Consider the following 23,643-nt stretch of genomic DNA (forward strand, 5'->3'; position numbering starts at 1 on the left):
TCTTAATTTTCCAGGCAGCCTTCTGCTTGATTTCCTTGCTCCCCATATATCAGCACAAATGATTTATCCTTATATACATCTTGAAATCTCTTCTTTATGGATTGAATTGAATTGAGCCCCAATACAAAAATGAAAACTCCAGGAACTGTTGTGATTGCCCAAATTGCAACTTGGATTTTATGACTGTATGCGCCACACTCTCATCTATCATAAATATTAAATTCTCAAGCACTTATACTTCAATATGTTTTAACTTTGTCTGTTTGACCAGCTCAGCACTAAAGATTCCATTGAAGATAATTCAATTGCTTTGAATTCTGAAAGGGGCATCTTTTTAATCTATTTTCATGTTGCACTGGGAGTTAAGTGAATTTCAGGTGCATAGCCTGTGAATGATGGGAGAGGCCTATGTGCCATTTGGCATCATAGAGGCCGAATATTGGGTGGCATTTGCTAACTGATGCTGATCTGTCAAATGATCTAGGACAAGGTTGGGGTTCATCAGTCTTTTTAGCCATTCTCCCTATCTCAAACTAAAACTAAACTTTGCAGAATTTCTGCTGTTTAGTCAGCCATACTGAAAATGCCAAGTTATGCTAATCAGGGCTGGCCTTTTTTCTTCTATCTTCTCTTTTGGCGACATCCCTTTGCCAGTCTCAGGAACTTTGTTCCCACACCCCATCCCCATCCTTCATCCTTCCTGAGGCATCTCCACATGCAGACATTTCTAGTGTTTTTAATCCCATCAAAACTCTCTTATCCTCGATACCCTCATTCAGGGCTCTGTTATGTGACCAAAAAAAAATCTGATAATCTCAATTCGATAGTGGTGCCTCTTTAAAAATTTTTTTGAAATTTATTTTTTATTTTAATAGTTTTTGTGGAACAAGTGGTGTTTGGTTACATGAATAAGTTCTTAGTGGTGATTTCTGAGATTTTGGTGTACCTATCACCCAAGAAGTGTACACTCTACCCAATGTGCAGTCTCTTATCCCTCACCCTCCTCCCACCCTTTCCCCTGAGTCTCCAAAGTCCATTGTATCATTCTTATGCCTTTGCGTCCTCATAGCTTAGTGCCCGCTTATTAGCGAGAACACATAATGTTTGGTTTTCCATTCCCGAGTTGCTTCACTTAGAATAATAGTCTCCAATTCTATCCAGGTTGCTGCATATGCCATTATTTTGTTCCTTTTTATGGCTGAGTAGTATTCCATGGTGTGTGTGTGTGTGCGCGCGCGCACACACACATCACATTTTGTTTATTCACTCGTTGATTGATGGGCATTTGGGCTGGTTCCATATTTTTGCAATTGTGAATTGTGCTGCTATAAACATGAGTATGCAAGTGCCTTTTCCATATGAGGACTTCTTTTCCTCTGGGCAGATACCTAGTAGTGGGATTGCTGGATCAAATAGATACACTTTTAGTTATTTAAGGAATGTCCACACTGTTTGCCACTTACTAGTTTACATACCCACCAACAGTGTAAAAATATTCCCTTTTCACCACATCCATGCCAACATTTATTATTTTTTATTATGGCCATTCTTGCAGGAGTAAGGTGATACGCCATTGTGGTTTTGATTTGCATTTCCCCGATAATTAGTGATGTTGAGCATTTTTTCATATGCTTGTTGGCCATTTGTATATCTTCTTTTGAGAATTGTCTATTCATGTCCTTCGCCCACTTTTTGATGGGATTGTTTGTTTTTTTCTTGCTGATTTGTCTGAGTTCCTTGTGGATTCTGGATATTAGTCCTTTGTCAAATGTATAGATTATGAAGATTTTCTCCCTCTCTGTGGGTTGTCTGTTTACTCTGCTGATTATTTCTTTGGTTGTGCAGAAGCTTTTTAGTTTAATTAAGTCCCATATATTTATCTTTGTTTTTGCTGTGTTTGCTTTTGGGTTCTTGGTCGTGAAGTCTTTGCCTAAGCCAATGTCCATAAGAGTTTTTCTGATATTACCTTCTAGAATTTTTATGGTTTCAGGTCTTAGAATTAAGTCCTTGATCCACCTTGAGTTTATTTTTGTAGAAGATGAGAGATGAAGATCCAGTTTCATTCTTCTACGTGTGTCTTGTCAATGATCCCAGTACCATTTGTTGAATAGAGTGTCTTTCCCCCACTTTATGTTTTTGTTTGCTTTGTCGAAGATCAGTTGGCTGTATTTACCTTTATTCCTGGGTTCTCTATTCTGTTCCATTGGCCTATGTACTTATTTTTATACCAGTGTCATGCTGTTTTGGTGACTATGCCTTATATATAGTTTGAAGTCGGGTAATCTGAAGTCTCCAAATTTGTTCTTTTGTTGAGTCTTGTTTTGGCTGTGTGGGCTCTTTTTTGGTTCCATATGAATTTCAGGATTGTTTTTTCTAGTTCTGTGAAGAATAATGGTGGTGTTTTGATGGGAATTGCATTGAACTTGTAGATTGCTTTTGGCTGTATGGTCATTTTCACAATATTGATTCTACCCCTCCATGAACATGGGATATGGTTCCATTGGTTTGTGTCATCTATGATTTTTTTCGGCAGTGTTTTATAGTTTTCTTTGTAGGGGTTCTTTCACCTCCTTGCTTAAATATATTCCTTATTATTATTATTATTTTGCATCTGTTGTTAAAGGGATTGAGTTCTTGTTGATTCTCAGTATGTCTGCTGTTGGTGTGTAACTGTGCTACCGATTTGTGTACATTGATTTTGTATCCTGAAACTTTGCTGATTCATTTACCAGATCTAGGAGCTTTTTGGATGACTCGTTAGGGTTTTCTAGGTATATGATCATATCATCAGCAAACAGTGACAGTTTGATTTCCTCTTTACCAATTTAGATGCCCTTTATTTCTTTCTCTTGTGTGATCGCTTTGGCTAGGACTTCCAGTAATATGTTGAATAGAAGTGGTGAAAGTGGGCATCCTTGTCTTGTTTCAGTTCTCAGGGGGAATGCTTTCAATTTTTCCCCATTCAGTATAACGTTGGCTGTGGGTTTGACATAGACGGCTCTTGTTACCTTGACATATGTCTCTTCTGTGCTGATTTTGCTGAGGGTTTTAATCATAAAGGGATATTGGATTTTGTCAAATTATTTGTCTGCATCCATTGAGATGATCATGTGATTTTTGTTTTAAATTTTGTGTGATGTGTCACATTTATTGACTTGCATATGTTATACCGTCCCTGCATCCCTGGTATGAATCCCACTTGATCATGGTGGATGATCTTTTTGATATGCTGTTGGATTCAGCCAGCTGGTATTTTGTTGAGGATTTTCGTATCTGTGTTTATCAGGGATATTGGTCTGTAGCTTTCTTTTTCTGTTATGTCCTTCCCTGGTTTTGGTATTAGGATGATACTGGCTTCACAGAATGATTTAGGGAGGATTCCCTCTTTCTCTATCCTGTGGAATAGTGTTTATAGGGTTGGTACCAATTCTTCTTTGAATATCTGATTAAATTCAGCTGTGAATCTGTCTGACTATTTTTGTTGACAATTATTACCATTTCAATCTCGCTGCTCATTATTGGTCTGTTACGAGTTTCAGTAAATCTTCCTGGTTTAATCTAGGAGAGTTGAATATTTCCAGGAATTTATCCATTTCCTCTGGGTTTTCTAGTTTATGCACATAATAAAGGTGTTCATAGTAGCCTTGAATAATCTTTTGTTTCCCTATGGTATCAGTAATAATATCTCCCATTTTGTTTCTAATTGAGCTTATTTGGATCTTCTGTCTTCTTTTCTTGGTTAATCTTGGTCAATCAGTTTTATTTATTTTTTTCAAAGAACCAGGTTTTTGTTTCATTTATCTTTTGTATTATTTCTTTTGTTTCAATTTCATTTAGTTCTGCTCTGATCTTGGTTATTTCTTTTCTCGTGCTGGGTTTGCATTTGGATTGTTCTTGTTTCTGCCGTTTCATGAGGCGTGACCTTAGATTGTCTATTTTTGCCTTTTCAGACTTTTTAATGTAGGCATTTAATGCTACGAACTTTCCTCTTAGCACTGCTTTTGCTGTATCCCAGAGGTTTGGATAGGTTGTGTCACTATTATTATTCAGTTCAATAATTTTTCAGTTTCCATCTTGGTTTCATTGTTGACCCAATGATAATTCAGGAGCAGGTTATTTAACTTCCATGTATTTGTATGGTTTTGAGGGTTCCTTTTAGAGTTGATTTCTAGTTTTTCCACTGTGATCTGAGAGTACTTGATATCATTTCGATTTTCTTAAATTTACAGAGACTTGTTTTGTGGCCTATCATATGGTCTGTCTTGGAGAATGTTCCATGTGCTGATGAATAGAATGTATGTTCTGTAGTTGTTGGGCAGAATGTTCTGTAAATACCTGTTAAATCCATTTGCTGTAGGTTATAGTTTAAGTCCATTGTTTCTTTGCTGGCTTTCTGTCTTGATGACCTGTCTAGTGCTGTCAGTGGACTATTAAAGTCCCCCACTATTATTGTGTTGCCATCTATCTTATTTCTTAGGTTTAGTAGTAATTATTTTATAAATTTGGAAGCTCCAGTGTTAAGTGCATATATATTTAGGATTGTGATATTTTCCTATTGGACTAATCCTTTTATCATTATGTAATGTCCTTTTTCGTCTTTTTTAACTCTGTTGCTTTACAATTTGTCTGATATAAGAATAGCTATTCCTGCTCGCTTTTGGTGTCCATTTGCATGGAATATCTTTTTCTAACCCCTTTACCTTAAGTTTATGTGAGTCCGTATGTGTTAGTTGAGTCTTCTGAAGACAGCAGAAACGCGGTTGGTGAACTCTTATTCATTCTGCCATTCTGTATCTTTTAAGTGGAGCATTTAGGCCATTTACATTCAACATTAGTATTGAGATGTGAGGTACTATTCTGTTCATCGTGCAATTTATTGCCTGAATACCTTTTTTTCATTGTGTTATTGTTATATAGCTCCTGTGAGATTTATGTTTTAAGGAGGTTCTATTTTCATGTATTTCAAGGACTTGTTTCAATATTTAGAGCTCTTTTTGGCAGTTCATATAGTGCTGGCTTGGTAGTGGCAAAGTCTCTCAGCATTTGTCTGGAGAAGACTGTATCTTTCCTTCATTTATTAAGCTTAGTTTCACTGGATACAAAATTCTTGGCTGATAATTGTTTCGTTTAAGGAGGCTAAAGATAGAACCCCAATCCCTTATAGCTTGTAGGGTTTCTACTGAGAAATCTGCTATTATTCTGATAGGTTTTCCTTTATAGGTTACCTGATGCTTTTTGCCTCACAGCTCTTAAGATTCTTTTCTTTGTCTTGATTTCAGATAACCTAATGACTATGTGCCTAGGTGATGATCTTTCTGCAATGAATTTCCCAGGTGTTCTTTGAGCTCCTTGCATTTGGATGTCTAGATCTCTAGCAAGGCTGGGGAAGTTTTCCTCAATTATTCCCTCAAATATATTTTCCAACCTTGTAGATTTCTCTTCTTCCTTGGGAACACCCATTATTCTTTGGTTTGGATGCTTAACATAGTCCCAAACTTCTTGGAGGTTTTGTTCATTTTTTAAAATTATTTTTTCTTTTTCTTTGACAGATTGGGTTAATTCAAAAACCTTGTCTTTGAGCTCTGAAGTTCTTTCTTCTACTGTTCAATTCTATTGCTGAGACTTTCCATTGCATTTTGCATTTCTCTAAGTGTGTCCTTGATTTCCAGAAGTTGTGATTGTTTTTTGTTTATGCTATCTATTTCACTGAAGACTTTTCCTTTCATATCTTATCTTGTGTCATGGTTTTGATTTATTTAAGTTGGACTTCACCGTTTTTCTGGAGCCGCTTTGATTGGCTTAATAATCGACCTTCTGATTTTTTTTTTTTTCTGGCAATTCAGAGATTTCTCCTTGGTTTGGATCCATTGCTAGTGAGCTAGTGTAATCTTTTGGAGGTGTTAAAGAACCTTGTTTTGTCATATTACCAGAATAGTTTTTCTGGTTCCTTCTCATTTGTGTGTAGACTGTGTCAGAAGGAAGATCTAGGACTCAAGCGCTGCTGTTCACATTCTTTTGTCCCATGGGGTGCTCCCTTGATGTAGTGTTCTCCCCCTTCCCCTAGGGATGGGGATTCCTGAGAGCCGAACTGCAGCGATCGTTATTTCTCTTCTGGGTCTAGCCACCCAGTGGAGCTACCAGGCTGTGGGCTGGTACTGGGGAGTGTCTGCAAAAAGTCCTGTGACATGATCTCTCTTCAGGTCTTTCCGTCGTGGATATTGGCACCTGCTCCAGTGGAGGTAGCAGGAGAGTGAAGTGGACTCTGTAAGGGTCCTTGGCTGTATTTTTGTTTAGTGCACTGGTTTTGTGTTGGTTGGCCTCCAGCCAGGAAGTGATGCTTTCCAGAGTGTATCAGCTGCAGTACTGTAGTATGGATGCTGGATCATCTTATTTTAACAGGCATTTTTTAATGCATGTATCCAGATTAGTGAAAAATGTGGAAATTTTTCTCCATGCTACAAGGGCTGGTTCTTGGATAGCACTTCTTTGGCATCTGTCAAGTAATACCACATCAGTGTTTTGAATGCCAATCAGTGCTGGCATCCTTTCCCTTCTGCCTGATGTCTGTCATTCCATAGTGTTGTAGGGGAGGGCTGCTAACAAGGAGGAGGCTAGGAAACAGGAGAACAAAAAGAAAGTTTTAGGGAGCAACCAAAAGTGGAGAAAATTCCTGAAAAAAAGGGAAGAAGGGAGTGAAAAAGAGACAAGTAGTTGTTTGTAGTGTAATTTGTGATGTACTTCTTGTCACTTAGAGTGACTACAGGATAGCTTGGTGTCATTGGTTCATGAGTGTCTACAAATATCTCAGCCTTCACTGGTGTTCCCTTGAATGTTTTACAGATGGAATATCATCTTTTTTTTTTTTTTTTTTTTTTGCTAAAATTTTACTTTAGAATATGACTGTAAACCCCCTGCAACATTACAGCCTGGGAGGGCTCTAGGAAGTTGTCATTATGCCCATATTGAATTTTTGCCAGATACATAACAGATATTTTCCATATGATATCTAAACACTCAAATAAACCCAATCCTCAAGATATCAATCATATCAAAACCAAAATAAAATGCCTAAAGCCTTGGCAATATTTTATTTCCTTCCTTCCTTCCTTCCTTCTTCCATTTCCTTCCTTTTCTTTTGAGCCCGTTGCTGCTCTGCTTGCCTTGTTAAGTTACAGAGATGGGATCACTAATAGTTCAGGAGAGAGCACTATTAACTATTGTTAGGATAGAAAACTTGCAGATCTATGGCAAATGTATTTTCAACTGGATGTTAGAGGGTACTAGATCTCTCTAACATCTGTATATAGTGTGCAAGAAACCACACAGAGGCTAAGAGGAAACTTAATGTTTCTCAAAAGTTCTAAATTTACTGCCTGTGACAAAGCTACATAGTTTACTTTGTGGGTTTCTGTAGTGTTTATGATAAAATAGTTATTTCCACTTTTAGGAGTTGCACAGTATCTGGGGTGGGACAGTATCTGGGGCGTTGACCAAGACTCTTCCTTCCTTCTATGCATTTTTCATTCAATTAAATTGAACTATTATCGACAGTTTAATTGACAGCTCTGTGCTGGACGCTTTGCTAGGTTGAGATAGATGTAATCTTTGCTCATCCAGAGCTTAAAAGGTGGCAGAAAATATAGACATTAAACAAGTACAGTTGTCTCTTGGCATCCATGGAGGATTGGTTCCAGGACTCCTGAGGATATGAAAATCTGTGCATGCTCAAGTCCTGCAGTTTGCCCTGGGGAATCTGGTGGAACCTGTGGATAAATGAAAAGTTGACCCTACAAATCTGAGGGTTTTGCATCCCACAGATGTTGTATTTTCTATTCATATGTTGCGACAGATGCAGAACCTGCAGATACAGAGGGCTGACCATATTTATGTTTAAAAATCTACCTGTAAATGGACCCATGCAATTTCAAACCCATGTTGTTCAAGGGCCAACTGTAATTACGCATGTGATGAATGTCATAAAAGGGAAGTGCTATGAGATCTACCTTAGTCTAAAGGATTACAGAAGGACTCCCTGGGGGAGTGAAATTTAAATGGAGATTACAGGGATAATGTATTAATCATGAATTGTGTTTAACTGCTAGTAATAAAGACACCCCTCTCCTACTAAAGAAAATAAATCAATGCCTTAAATAAGAGAGATTTATTTTTCCTCTTATTAAAAAGTTCAAGTCTGGTGAGGGTAGCTCTACAGTATCTTTAATAACCCAAGGTCCTTATATCTTTCTATTCTGCCACCCACAGACACATGGCTTCTATCTTCATGGTTGCCTCATGGTAGTAAGACGAATGTTGCAGCACCAGTCATTATGTCTCCATTCCAGACAGGACAAAGCAGGAAGGAATAAAGACAAAATAGTCTCCTACCTAAGTCAGCTCTCCCCTTTTAAGGAATTTTCTTAATATCTTGCTTTATAACATTGGTCCAATCTTATGTTACATGGCCACCCTTGTCTACAAGGGAGCCTATGAAATGTAGTTTCTTTTAGCTGAGCACATTGTCATCCCTAACAGAAATGGGGCTTTGTTTCTATTTAACAAAAGCAGATAAAGATATTTGGCAGGTAATTAGTTATCTCTGCTTCATCGAGTAGGTGTTAGATAGGTCAAGGGTGCGTGGTAGACTTCTCAACAGTTATGTTTCCTTGATTAGGCACATGTGACCAATTTTAACACCACTAAACTTCTTCATAATCATTGCCATAATCTCTTCCATTATATCTCACACAAAAAAAATGGCCCTTCTTTGGTTACAGATTATCTTGTTCATGAGGTGATGCAGAATAAACTAAGTAAATGTATAAGAGTACAATTCAGGAAGCTTTTCTGATATGCACATCACTTGCTTGCTGGTTCTATTACTGCTGCCACTTAGAAGTAGCCAACTACTTGAGCTCTCAGGAACTGGAACTCACTTTAACTTTTTTCTTTCTGCTTCATTGATTGCAGATTATTTCTGAAGAGGAAACATATTGCTCTTGTAACTGTAACCTTGAACTATTTTAGTGTTGGATTTTTGTCTGTGATCATCAGGATCTTTGAGTTAATACACCCAAACTCTGAATCACAGTAAAGAACTGCCAGCATTATCGAACACATCCATTGTGACTGGATATCTATCCAAGCCCAGCAGAGCCTCTTAGCTCATCTATCCCACCAGGACTTTGAAAGTTTTAGCAAAGCCTGAAATGATGTTTTCATCATTTTCTTTTATTACTTTGGTGGGGACCATGGGTAGGCTCTTTCTAGTGTGGAAGTACATTGTTTGCCCACATCTGAGGAGACGGCAGTTTCATATCCTGAGGAGAGTAGTAATTGCTGCATAAAGTTTTGCTATTATCTGCACAAAATAACATATTCTGGTCTTTTTCTATTTGAATTACTTCCTTAATCCATCATGAGTTAGTCATTACTGCCTTACCCTGACAAGACTGATGCTTTAATTTTTTTTTTTTTTTTTTTTTTGCCAGGGGTTTTGGGATTCTCTCACCAAGTTTCCTGATGACAAATTGCGACCCCCAAATACTTATTACCATGTGGATTGAAGAAACTTTCACTTTTTTTGTATTTCTTTGTGGTCTAAAATAATCAGATTTGTTTTGAACTAAGGAGTTCTCTGGTCTCAAGATCTGTGTTCCTCTTCCAAATTTATGCACTCTCTTTTTCTTGTTTGTTTTGCAAATCCTAGGGACAACTTCAGAAGCAGGGAAAACCAATTTACAAATTCATCAGTCAACCCTAATCATGATTATGTTTAAAGATACCTGCCTTCATTCATCTATACATGAATTTCCACAACTATATGGGATTTTAGAATGCCACATTTTGCTTTGCCTAGGTTCAGGTCAGAACTTTCAGATAAAAATGTAGCAAAGTATCAAGTCACAAATAGGCTCATAAGAAGAATCTTAGCAGGAAATTAGTGAATTGTTAGCCCACCTCTCTATGTAAGCTGGAACCAGCACCTTGACAGTTTGTGATGCTACAAAATGGTTCTTCTCTAGTCTCATAACTCCCTTCCCAGCCACTATACTACATGAAGGCTGGCACATAATCTTTACAAGTCCTGTACAGTTACAGAAGTAGTCTTTTTTATTTTTATTTTTTTACATCTGGTCTGTCTTCATTGCTATATTTAAGGGGCTTTGTATTGTGACTTTCTCACATTTACTACACAATTTCTTTACTAAACTGAAATTTTGATTTTTGAAAGGTAATTCATCTACAGTATATTTATGAATGTAAATTACCCTGTGCTGGGCAGAGATGCTCTTCCTGCCTGTCTGTATTAACCATTTTTATTTCATATATAAAGTGGCTATAAACATATTTAAGCTAAGTTAGACTTCATTGTAACTGTATAAACAAAAATGTGACAAAATATCTGAAACACAAAAATAAGAAACAGCAACTCAGTGCCCTTGGTAAGGACTTAAAAAAATATATAGGTATCAGATCCAAGCCAAGGATGAGACATTGTGAGTAAAAGAGTCTCGTAGATTCAAGTCTTCACTTGCATGAGGTAAGGGCAGTGCATATAAGTTTACATAAGTAATCTGAGAAAACTGCATATGAGTCCAGCTCACATGGAGCTGAGGTAGGCTCAGTGAGCTTGGTGGGGAAGCTTAGACTGATTGCATTGTTGGGTGTGTCCTGAGTTAGTCTACGTTTCCCTTTTCCCAACAGTGATTGTTTCATTTAGACAGTGGGTCAGCTGAAGGCAAGTACTGTCTATGCAGAGAAGCCTCAGAGAAGATTGAATTCCCTGCTCTGGTCTTCCTAGATTTATTAGATCTTGGAGGTGTCTGTCTCTGGGCTCTCTATTCTCCCTTCCCGTATTCTGGGATCCAAGTCTCCTCATGCTGTTCATTTGAGGCAGCCTAGTACAGGGAAGGAGCACCGTACTCGGATTCAGGGTGATACATGGGTGGCATTCTCCTATTGAATGATGTTGGAAAAAACTGAACCTCAAAATTAGAGGACAGTCACTTCATATTAAAAAACTCAAAGAAATGTTGAGCTTCATGTTGAGGACATTGGGCAGATTCTACTAAATTGTACTTCGCTACTGTTCTGCTTTAGAAGTGTGAGCAAGTGGCATGAAATATCAGTCTTAATCTTGGCTGGGATTTTCTTTTCTTAGTTGGTCATATGTCCATGGTTTCAGGGCTCAAGGGTTAGGTCTTTATGCTTTTATGCCTTTCAGTTAGGGACCAAAAGGACAGAGATCTTGTAGCCTTCTGGACATTTTTTGCTGGCTTCCAGGAATTTTTACTCTGATTTGTAGAAATGGAAATAATTTATTGAACTTTTCCCTCACCTGCAACTGCTTACTGTCTCTACCCTGAAACACTCTCACTAATTTTTTAGAGGTATTATTTGGAAAGTTACCAGATAGGCCTCGGAAGAGATGAAGAGGCAAACACAGCTTACTGGGAAACCCTAAAGATGTGACTTCCGTTCTACCTAAGGGATCTTGGGACCTCCTGTGGAAAGCACTGTATTTGGAGGAAACTGATTAAAAGTAGATCAACTAACTCTTCCACTCATACTGTTTAGTCTACACAAAGTACTTCTCAAGTATATCCCAAAATGCTTCCCTTACTTTCATATTTTCTGCCCAGGTACATGCATGTTGAATGATAATAGGGTATCAGATGGCAACACAGAGAGTTTGCAGGGAAGGAGCAGAGAAAGGGCCTTGACCTTTCATTTTGCAGAAGTGGCCATGCAGCCTGATGTGGAACTGTGCTGGAGTTTGCAGAAACATTGTCCTATCTATGTGGAAGGCACTTTCCTGTTTGTGATGTTGTTCATTTGTTATTTGGTTCCACTGTGCAAAATTCTGAGTGTTTCGTTCCCCAGCACTGAAAGGGGGATGGAAGTGCCCATCTTAAAGATAAATTGGCAAATTATGTCCAGGTACACTGAAGAGATCTTGTCTTTAGTTTGCTTTTAAGTAGCTTAAATGAGGTCAAGGGCCATGCCCAGAATTGTGTTGAAAGCTGGATTTAGCTTGGATTAGGTCCTTGATATTTAACAGGCTTCTAATGTCTTTCCTCCAAATAATGAAGTGTACAGCCAATTCAACCATTATTCCTTGAGCCCTCTGCCTTGTGCCCCTTCACCAAAGAACCTTTGATGAATGAGGCATAGCAGTACCTTGCTTTGCTATGCCATTTACTCTTTAAAAACAATGAAGAAGCAAACAAAAAAACACCAAAAATATAGAAATACAGGTATACAAGGAAGGTGTGTTATATCCAGACTGATGCCAAGTAAGACTCTGAATTGCAGACATCTTCCCCCTGCAAAAAATCAGTCACAGCATAAATATATATATTCTATATACATATGTATATATATTTTTTTTTCTGTAAATGTTAAGCTGCTCATATTTTGATGTATTGTGCAATGTGATGAAAATTTTCATTAGGTCATCCTAATGAAAATTCTTGCAAGAATGTAACATAAATATAAATAGATCTGGAAAACTGAGGCTATAAAACAAACATTGAGATTAACAGTTTTCCAGTGACAGGCAGAAGTTAACCCTGGGTCCATGCCTTGGTAAAGCCTGTGTAGTAAGCCTCTCTGAGAGCCAAATTGAAACTTTAACCCTTAGTGAACCTGACCTGGAAAGATAAATCTGTGTCTCCCCAATAATTATGAATTGTAACTGCTGAGATCTTCCAGGATGGAGTTAAAATAATCCATGAAAGATTTCTTTAAGAAATATTTCTCTAACAAAACTCCAGATAAGAAAGATAAGGAGGGATGGCTAGTTGGGTCTAATTAACAATGCCCAACATGTGACTGATGTTTGCATAGGGCCAATTGAAGCTTATGGGTCAGCTGGAAAGAAGGGATCTCAGTTTATTCCTTCTGATGGGAAATCAAGTCATGGAAGTGGCATAGTGAGGAGATTGGCCGGTGGGACTGGTGGTCAAAAAGAAGGGGTGTGATTGGGCTTTCACAGAGAGTAGGATATCAATCTAAACTTAAATTAAGCGCTGTGTATCAGTGATGGGTAGAGTGGAAGGGTGTTTGGCAGTGCCGTTGTTCAAAAATATGGCCAAGGCTTCTTAAATATACTGACTGTTGGATTCCCTTCCCTGCCTCCACTCCCTCATCTGCTGAATCCAGTTTTAAACACAGGTGACTTTTAGCAGGAGCTGTTGATTAAAATGCTGACTCTCAGCACCTTGACACTCCAGATGAACTTTAGAATATATATGTGTTTTCATCATAATGTGTTTCCCTTTAGGTTTTTTGTTTTGTCAGTAGTGGGAACCTTAAAAAGGTTGTACATAGAGGGAGATCTACAGCCTTTTAAAAATCCAATTCTTCACACTTGTCCCAAAAGGCAATAAAGGACTACCTGAAAGTGCCATTTCCCAGAAGGGCCTGTGGATATCTAAGAAACCAGAGCACTAGGGAGTAACAATGATTCCTGGGAAAAGCTGATGAAATGGATATTTTCTTTTTCTCCAAACAGATCAGAATGAAGGATTTCATTGCCGGGAAGAATGCCGGATTCTTGGCCACTCTGACAGGTGCTGGATGCCCCGGAACCCCATGCCCATCCGTTCCAAGTCCCCTGAGCATGTGAGGAACATCATCGCGCTGTCCATTGAAGCTACTGCTGCTGATGTTGAGGCTTATGACGACTGCGGCCCTACCAAACGGACTTTCGCAACCTTTGGGAAAGATGTCAGCGACCACCCGGCTGAGGAGAGGCCCACCCTGAAAGGCAAGAGGACTGTCGATGTGACCATCTGCAGCCCCAAGGTCAGCAGCGTTATCCGGGAGGCAGGCAATGGCTGTGAGGCGATTAGCCCTGTCACCTCCCCTCTCCACCTCAAGAGCCCTCTGCCCACCAAGCCTTCCGTGTCTTACACCATTGCCCTGGCTCCCCCGGCCCGTGATCTGGAGCAGTATGTCAACAATGTCAACAATGGCCCTACTCGTCCCTCTGAAGCTGAGCCCCGTGGAGCTGACAGCGAGAAAGTCATGCACGAGGTCAACCCCATTCTGAAGGAAGGTCGCGACAAAGAGTCCCCTGGTGTGAAGCGTCTGAAGGATATCGTTCTCTAAACCAGTCTCCGGGAAGAAGAGAAAGAAACCACACTGGCTAGTGAAGAAGCAGGAGCTTCTTGTTTTAATTGCTCATCAATGGTTGGTTCTTGAGTGGCTATATTTCAGAGCTTTTCCTAAATGTATTGTTTATAGGTGACTATCATTCCGTGACAATCCCTTGTTTCAACAGGCAGCAGGGGTGTTCAGTTGGAGCAAATTAGCTTTGGCTTGAGTTGTTCATGGGGCCTTGATGTTGGGGAAACAGAGACAAATTCAGTTGTGAAAAGTATTATGTATTAAGTGTTTGAATTTATATATTTTTCTATGTCAAAATTATAATATAAATTACCATTGTTTGTGGAGGATTACATTTAAAAAAACAAAAAGTGAAAAAAAAAAAAAAAAAAAAGCTCTGGACACCTTTAATAAGCTCGCCACTGTTTTTTGTAGTGTAGACAAGTTAATGGTCATTTATTGTGTACTATTCATTGATTCAGTGATGTGAAATTGAGCCCCCAAAAGGTTGTTTCTGAAGCTCGAGTACTTCCCAATGCCGCTACTTTGCTGTGGACACCCCTGCTTTAAAAACCCTTTTGCTAGCTGTGCTATTGTTGTATTTGATATTGCAAATTGCTATGTGTGTGGTGATGGCAAAAGGCTTTTAAAGGTTGGTGTTTTTCTTTTTCTTAAAAAAATAATAAAACTACAGACAAAAACAGTGCAAACAACTGAGACAGCAAATGAATGAGCAACACCACGCATATAGATTGAGTACTTGGAGAATACTCATGTTTTTTAACTCATGTAGTGATTGCTCACCACTTTGCAAAGTGTTTTTCCTGCCTTTCGGTGGTCTGCCCAGGTCCATGATAGATCACTGCAGAAAGTCATTTTTGGATAGGCTGCTATCTAATTTGTAGTTGTCAGAAATACTGTGCTGAAAGTTTTATGACATCCATCTTTTAAATTTTCAGGCCCTGAACAGGAAAGTTGCTCCTGAAGTTATGTTTCCAGGCTTAGAAATTCCCTCTCTCCAATCATCTAAAACTGAAGATGACTGAATCTATTTTAAGATCTAAATTAGCATCTCTTCAGACACACACTTCCTGATTCAGTGTTTCCCAATCATGATTAGAATTAGACTGCAAAACACGTCATGGGCTGGAATTGAGAACTCCATGTTGCTTTGTATCTTAGGCTTATACATAGGGATAGAGTAAGCAGTACAAAGTGTACATTTTGGAAAAGACAGGTAACAGGTAACAGCATCGCTAATCCCATTACTGTGCCTTCTAAACGGAGACACTCAGACACTTGAACTCGTCTTTTTATGACTAATACTTTTTTGATTAAAAATGTGAACCAGAAAATATTAAAATAAAAATCCTTTAGATTTAGCCAACCCTTTTTGCTGTAGGCTAGGAATATACCCTTTTTAAATTAAACTACATCCTTTTTCTTCTGTTTTAACATTCCTCTAACTCCCCTATTTATCTTTTGTCTATTAATATTCACTAGTCAACATAGTATTTTTGCAGCCTAAGAGTTCATTATTTAAAAATAAACTAAAGAAATATGTCACCTTTGTTCTGCCTTGGTCTTAAGAGAGTTGTTTCTAGAGAAACAAGTTTTATGGTTCTGTTTTCATTTGTTTCATTTTTTGAAATTCAAGAGTACACAGAGAGAAGGCCTAGAGGTTAGAGCACTAGAATGCAAAAGAGGATTTATTTTCTTAAGTTTAGGTAGATAAGTCAGCTCTTTTGAATGTTTTACTTGTTTTTGCCTGAGTTCCTAGCTTTACACATTACTAGGAGTATTTTCTTTTATGGGAGGGAGAAGGGTTTTGAGGGAGGGGGTGGGTAAGGCAGTAGGGATGGGGTTAGGTAGGGGAGAACGTTTCTGAAAAGAACTTATAATGAAGCTACAAATCCATCCTTATTTCTTATTCAGTGCTGAATACTACCTCATGCAAAATATTGGTGTGGCTGCAAATTTCCTTCTGAAACTGACACAATTAAGGATGAATTACCATAACATCTTCATTTTTCCTCATTTCATTGCCTCTCATACAGTTTTCTCCCTCTGATTTATTTCATTTTGGTAGTGGATTTTGAATTAAGTATTTATTTCTCTTTGCAACTATTTGATTAACACATTAAAAATTTTTTTTAAATTTCCCCTTTAAGTTATGATGGCTGCCTATATAGAATTTAGACTGTTTCTCACCCTGATCCATCCTGATATTATGTTATTAGCTGCCATTTCAAGGTCACTTTGAAGTCAGACTTCACAGTTTTCTATAGGTGTATTTCTTGCTATGCTCAGTGGGAACGAGGGAGCAGAAAAGATTGTGGAAAGTGGGAACATTAATTGTCACGTGGCTGTTGAGCCAGAGAAGCCACTGGCTGCCATGCCTCTTACCAACCAAGGTTTAAATGGTTAGAGTGGCATTGGCATTGATTTTGCTTTTCTCTTGGGTTTTCTTCATTTCTTTTCATAATTCATCTTCAAGTTATAGATCCATCCTTCTTCCCTATCCAAATACTTTGTTCTCAGTGGGCAGTCAGATTTTTTTTGGCTTCCAAACCTCACTGAACATGTTCAGAGAATTCCTCTCATTAAGAAATTGTCCTCTCAGAAGCACAAGTGCATACTAGGAGGGCTTTGTAAACTAAACTGGTTTTGTAGGCAGGCTGTACCTGCAAATAGGCATTCTGAGCAAGGATCCTAAATTTCCCTTTGGCTCATGGATCCCCACTCCCCCGCCCCCCGCCCCACCTTCTCCTTTTTGGCATGTCTGGTGAAAAGCTACAAGGTCCGCAGGGCCAAATGTTCTTCCTTTTCGTTCTCTAAACATGTTGCACACGTAAACTCAAGGGAGTGATTTTGGTTCCTAAGTCCTAGGCAGTTCTATTCCGTTTATTCTGATGTCCCTTTTAAGGAGGAGTTGGTGTGGAAGTGTGACATACTTTAATGATAACTGCTTTGGCAATTCCCCAGACAGGTAAACTTCTTCATCCAAAATAAGGGGTTTGGTTTACATTGATTGCTTTCCTCCAAATATGGGGATATACAATATAACAAAGGAGAAGGGGGCAATGCCATGTGCAATCCTTTTTTTCTTTTCCCTTTAGGGACTAATCTGTCAACCTGTTCAGAATTAAACTTACCATCCCTTTGATCCTCTTAAAGCCAGTAGAGTAAATTATGGCCCACCTTATTGCTGAAATAGATAATGGGCCCCCAAAGGATCCTGCAGTTTCTGTAGAGCAGTGGTTCTCAAGTGTAGTTCCTGGATCTGCAGCAACAACATTACTTGGGGACTTGTTAGAAGTGCTAATTCTCTATCCCCCCCAGACCAATTGAATAAAAAATTCTGGGGGTGGGGTCCAAAAATACTTATGAATCAGATGCCCATTAAAGGTTGAGGGCTTATTAAAGCACAGGTTGATAGTTCCCTGAGTTTTCAGTTCAATTGGTCTGGGGTGGGGTCTGCATTTTTGCATATGTAAAAATTCCCAGATGATACTGATGCAGCTGATCCAGGGACCATACGTTGAGTACCACTTCTATAGTGGAAACCTGCCTGATAGAGCTAATTGCACCTAAGGTGTTCATTTAGACAAATTTGTTCACTTAGTGATCCACGGATCTCTAATCAAAAATATTTTAAAAAAATACAATTTAGGTCTCTGAAAATTGGAACCTACCAGAGTATCATCTTGATAGTGTTACTTCAGCATATGACTGACTGATTTTATGAAGGGAGTTTAGCTGACTTTTCCCTATAGCCCTATCATATTAAAAAAAGCAAAACAAACGTGGTCCACTTGAAGCAGCAAGGACAAAGGGCAATTTAGGGAGAGGCAGGGTGAAGGGGATAGCTCGATTGGGCATCCAGAGTGGAAAAGGATTATTATTGTACATAATAGCAGTTCTGGCTGGAATTCCAATCCACTTTCTGGGGACCATTTTGATGTTGAATGTTCCCCCAAAGCATTCTGACAAGTTTGGTCCACTTGGCTCTTTACCCCAGGTAGGAAGACCCTTACTGACTTTGAAAAACTGGCATAAATGAGCTTAAGAAATCCATTGTATACAGTCCTAGTGTTTGCCTTCTTGGTAAAATTACATTTAAGGATGTCATTTCATGAGTCAAATTGTATCTGCTGACACTGAAGTGTATTGAGATGTTGTTCTTTAGTTTAAGTATGTAACAAAGTAATATTCAAAGGGGATGTGTGGGGGTGGGGCTGGGACCGGGTGGCTTTATATTGATAATGAAATATTCCAGAGCAAAACACATTGTCCTAATGAAGTTGTTGCAGCTCTCTTTGTTTTCTTGTGCCGCTGGAATTGGCCCGTGGGTCACTTGTTGTGCAAAAGTGAATTAATTTCAAATAGGAATCATATTGCTTTTGTGAAACAAAGAAAATTTACCACCTTGTCTGATATATAGATTGGAAGGCGCTCTTGGTAAAGAAAAACCCACAAACACCTGATCTTGATTGGAAAGCATTGTAGGTCATTAGGGAAAACTGATGATGCTGACTGTTGATCCAGCTGTGTTGGCAATTCAAGATGACCTTGTTACTAACTGAAAGTTGCTGTCAACCTTAGCAAACAAACCAGCTAACACCATTACAGCACTGGTTAAGTAGATTTTTACTGGCACTGGCTGGCGTTCAGCTGAGGAAGGCTAGGATACAGACTTTAATGACCAAGAGCCAGACTAGCTCAAGCTAGAAATCAGCAACAAATACCTCCTTGTGCTATTTGAATGCTAAGGTATTAGTTGCAAAAGGCTTACGCCTTCGCTCCTCTAGTGAGGGGAATGAGCCTGATGACACTATTACTGTTTACCTGTCAAACCAGGGTGGAAATTTAGAGGGATGCAAGTACAGTATGTCTCATTAAGCAGTCTCTGTTGCTGATTATATGAAGATGAAATTGTTGTATATGCTGATCTGTATGTTATGTACATTTTCACAGTGATTGAATCGTTGTAAAAAGAAAAAAGACAAAAAAGAATCACCACTGTCTATTTTATGAAGATGATAAAGCAGCTTTATTAAATTATTACAGTTATGTTTCAAATGGTATTATCTGCCACATTGTTTCCTTTTATCTGGTGGTTCTCTGTTTCCCCCTTTAAATGTGTTTTCTCTGCTTCAAAAATTTAATGCATTTTAGTATTAAAGGCTATTATGGAAAAATTATTGAGTGTCTGGTGGACTGTGTTTCAGAAAGTGTTTGTTGGCTCGCGGGAAGCGACTCTTAGACCTAAGAGGTCACCAGTCCTTAGTGGAGTCATTGATGTTCAGACCCCAAGGGATCCTTTTGCCTTTTCCATTTCACAGCATTCACGACCTCCAACTAAGGGGGGTGGGGTGGGCTCTTCCTCCAGCAGGTTCCAGCTATTTCCTGAGCACCTCCTCTCCTTCCTACCCCAGTGAATACCGTTGCCTGAGGAGGGAGACCCAAACATATCTGGAATGGTAAAGACTTGCCTGGATGGTACTTCAAACAAGAGTGCTAAAGCTGTTCTTTAAAATAAATCATTTCAGGGCAACTTCACAGTGAGACTTCTCTGAAGAATTAATTTTAAAAAAGGTGAGAAATAGTAGAGGCTGACAGCAGGGGAAAAGAGAGTTTAAAACAAAGATGACCTGGCTGCCCCTTTGATGCCTTCAGGTTTGAAAGTGAAGCAACAGGAGAGGCTCTGACTTTGCACAGAACAAGGCTGCAGAGAAAACTCTGACAAGCTTTCTTTATCCAAGCCATTATTCTCTGGGACTTAGCACTTGGACTGTAAGTATTCATTCTGCCTGCGACTGGCAGAAAAAAAAAAAATCAAGAGTAGAGGAAAAACAGGAGCATGGCAGAACATTTCCAAATAGTGCCATTAGTGGTTAAAGGCTAAATTGCTTCAGCATGACCTATTCTCTCCGGACAATTAAAAATGATCTCAAGGAAATCTACTGTCTCCCTGGATCTCCATCTTCCTATTATCTCTATCCACCTGTATTAAATTGAGATTGCATCTTATTCTCCAGAATTAGCCCTAAAGTCACAGCAATAGCCAGCAATTTGGTACTGTAGTTTAACAGGTGTTGCATCAGAATGCAAGCACAGACATGCTGGGACACATGGAGTCACACATACTGATGTATGTACAGATGTTCACGCAGACTCCCAGATGTTCATAAAGGCATATTGGAAGGAGGCTGCTCTGTGACTGACTTGGAGCACATTAAGTCATAGGAGGCTATATGAGTGCTTCTGAGTTAGTTCACACCAAAAACACAAAGAAAATGTTTCTTTGGCCACATTTCAACTACCTTTTTTTCAGGGGGAGGGACTGGAAAGGAAATGGCAACTCCATCCTAAAATAAGATCCTCCAAGGAATGAGCAAGAGAAAGTCTCACATGATGAAGGGCATTTACATATAGCAACACAGGCATATCCAAGGTCATTGACAACACCAGTAACTCTGCCTAAGTGTGGGTGAGTGGCAAGATTATAGGCATAACCTCAAATCGATTCAAATTTATGAAACAAAACAAAATACATTATTAAAACTATCCAAAGTGCTTGTGACACATTTTATATATGTCACTGACATGCTGTGTGTGAAGTCAAGAAACCGTGATGGGAATTGATATGTAAGAGGGCATTCTCCAACAGGAGATGATAGCTGCTCCAGAGACAAAGATACGAGTAACCATTTTTATTATTTTGGTTTAGGGGTATAGACATGCCTTAGAGAGGTATACCTTGAATGCACTGCCACCACTTGTAAAGGGGTGGGGCTCTTATCTCGAGAACAAAATTCTCTAGGATGGGAGCAGAGAGGTATTCCTTGAGAGTTTCAGGTCTTAACCTTTCCACACGTTGACAAATAACCTGCTTGTATATATCTGACACTTCCATCCATTTACCATTTTTTGGTGGGCAACTCATTTAACACGGACCTTCAAGACCTGGGCAGAGTGGGGAGTGCTAGGGCTTAAGGTACTAAGACTTTTCATGAGCACTTACTATGTGCAAGACACTTTACAAACATTATCCCATTTTATCCTTACAGCAACTTATGTAGTAAATACTGATATCTCCATTTTATATACAAATAAATTGAGACTCAGAGAGCTTAGGGGATTTTGCCCAGGGCCACATGAACACTAAATGACAGAGCTAGGATTCAAATCCATGTTTGTCTACTTAGGAATTACTATTCTTTTCAATTACTCTTAAGGGATCAGCAACCAACATGATAAGTTCTTCCTGGCTAGAGCAGTAATAGTGGGTGCTAATGTCTTAAAGCATTTATCCATCCTGGAGGACATGTTGACATTTTAACTGAGATCTTTGGGAAACCAATGTCATGGCCCAAAGAAGTGATTGCAGCATTGGGATTTTCAGGCTAGGGTGCTTTTGATCAGCCTCCTAGGCATGTTCCTACTCCTTCTCTACAGAGTGCCTGCCTTTCAAGTTGCATTAGTCATGCATGGCAGGACTGTGACTCCTTTTAGAGTCTGTGCACTCTAGCTAGTCAACAGCCCTTGAAATGAAGGTCTGGTAACCCTGTATTCATCTGTCCCTCTGGGTTTCAAGCAATCTGTCAAGGATGTATTCATGTGTGTTACAGGTCAGCACAGTTGGAGTCAATCCCAGTATATGTTAGCAACAGGTCTTGGCTACTTTTTTAGACCCAGAAAGTTAGTTGAGGGGGAGGGAAGTTGATGGCTAAGGCAAGGTTATAGTGGTAGTAGGTAGGGGAGGCATGTTTGAAAAAGAAATTGAAACCCCAGGCCACTGCGAGGAAAAAGATCAGAGGGTGGAACAACCTCCCACATCAGCTGGGAAATGTGGCTGAATCAGCTGTAAGCACTGGGCCATCAGAAGCCTAGGGATTGGTTTTTATGCTTGCCTCATAGTGCAAGTGGAGTTGAAGAGGTGTTGATAGGCCCCCAAAGGACCTTTATCTGGCCCTTCTAAGTTAGCAAGGGATCTGACATGGAGCTAAACTAAGAAGTGAGGTCAGATTAAAAAAAAAATGGGAAGGGAGGGGAGGAATGATCCCAACTACATGCATAAAGTCTCTCGTAATGAGTAGACCAGCTTCTCCAAAGGAGGCCTCTATATAGAGAGGCTAAATACCAAGCCATAAAATATTTTGTTGTTGAAGTTTTCCTAATTTGCCTCAGTGGCCCAGCACTTCTCAGTATGGGATATAGTTCCCAGGGTGTTGGATGTCAGAGCTGAGTTAAATGCAATGGTAAACACTGAGATGCTTTGCCAGTGCCATTTTAGCATTCTTTTTTCCCCTTTTAGCAGAAAAATAGGGATATTGTCAGAGACCAAGACAGAGGTATTTTATGCCCCTAAATCAACACTCAGGAACTTTTCCAAAAATGTCTGATAAACTTTCTTTATTCCCACTGCTACCACAGTGGCCCAGGCCTCAGCATCCCTCATCTGGATGATGGAAATAGTCTCCTAATCTGTCTCTTACTCACCTTGCCTCTCTTTATCACATTCTTTATACTGTAGCCAGAGGGATCTTGCTAAAACACAACACTGGTTAAATCACAACTCAGCTCAGAACCCAACAATGGTTTCTCTTAAGATGAAATCCAATCCCTTAACATAGACTACAAGAGTGATTTTCAATTTTTTGTTTGCTCTCCATACTAAGAAATGCATTTTGCATCTCAATTCAGTGTCACATGCTCATAACTGAAATGAACGTTTCACAAACAATACTTATCCTTACTACCTGAAAGGCACTGATATATTCTATTCAACTCTGAATGCCAAGGGTCAGCAAACTTTTTGTGCAAAGGACCAGATAATAAATTCTGTAGGCTTTGTGAACCATATGGTATCTGTTGCAACTACTAAATTTTAGCATTGGAGAAGCACACACAAATACTTTTGCTTACAACTCCAGGGACTTTTTGCATCTCTCAGACAAAGATTCCCTGGTTTACAGAATGCAGAGCGCTGTACCCTCCACCCCAGGTAGTAAGTGCTCTAACTAGAGACATTTCAGTATCACACAATGCCATAATTACAGGACCAAATCATGACTAGTTCCACACCAATGTCCCCTTTAAATATTATACCTCTTTATTTTTGGAAGTCAAACTCGCTGTTTGCCAATGATATGATTGTATACCTAGAAAACCCCAAAGACTTTCCCAAAGGACTCCTAGAATTGGTAAAAGAATTCAACAAAGTCTCAAGTTACAGAATCAATGTACACGAATCAGTAGCACTGCTATACACAAAGACCAAGCTAAGAATCAAATCCAGAACTCAATCCCTTTGACAATAGCTGAGGAAAAAACTAGGAATATAATTTACCATGCAGGTGAAAGATGTCTACAAGGAAAACTACAAAACACTGCTGAAATAAATCATAGGTGACACAAACAAATGGAAACACATCCCATACTCATGGATGGAAAGAATCAATATTGTGAAAATGGCCATACTGCCAAAAGAATGTGCAGATTCAACGCTCAGTGGCAGGGAGACCA

The 23,643-nt window shown here is 39.1% G+C and overlaps 1 protein-coding gene across 3 annotated transcripts in view; it reads left to right on the forward strand.

The window, feature by feature from the left end:
• PCDH19 (protocadherin 19) overlaps positions 1-14,480 on the forward strand; it is a 111,458-nt gene extending 96,978 nt beyond the window's left edge. For all 3 annotated transcript variants that reach the window (XM_023202890.1, XM_023202891.1, XM_023202892.1), the window contains one exon: positions 13,517-14,480. In XM_023202890.1, coding sequence (XP_023058658.1) covers positions 13,517-14,115 — 599 coding nt within the window. In that variant the 3' untranslated portion in view covers positions 14,116-14,480. The remainder of the gene's footprint in view (positions 1-13,516) is intronic.
• The last annotated feature ends 9,163 nt before the right edge of the window (positions 14,481-23,643 follow it).

This window comes from Piliocolobus tephrosceles, chromosome 12 (genome assembly GCF_002776525.5).
Source record: "Piliocolobus tephrosceles isolate RC106 chromosome 12, ASM277652v3, whole genome shotgun sequence".
Lineage (NCBI taxonomy): Eukaryota > Metazoa > Chordata > Mammalia > Primates > Cercopithecidae > Piliocolobus > Piliocolobus tephrosceles.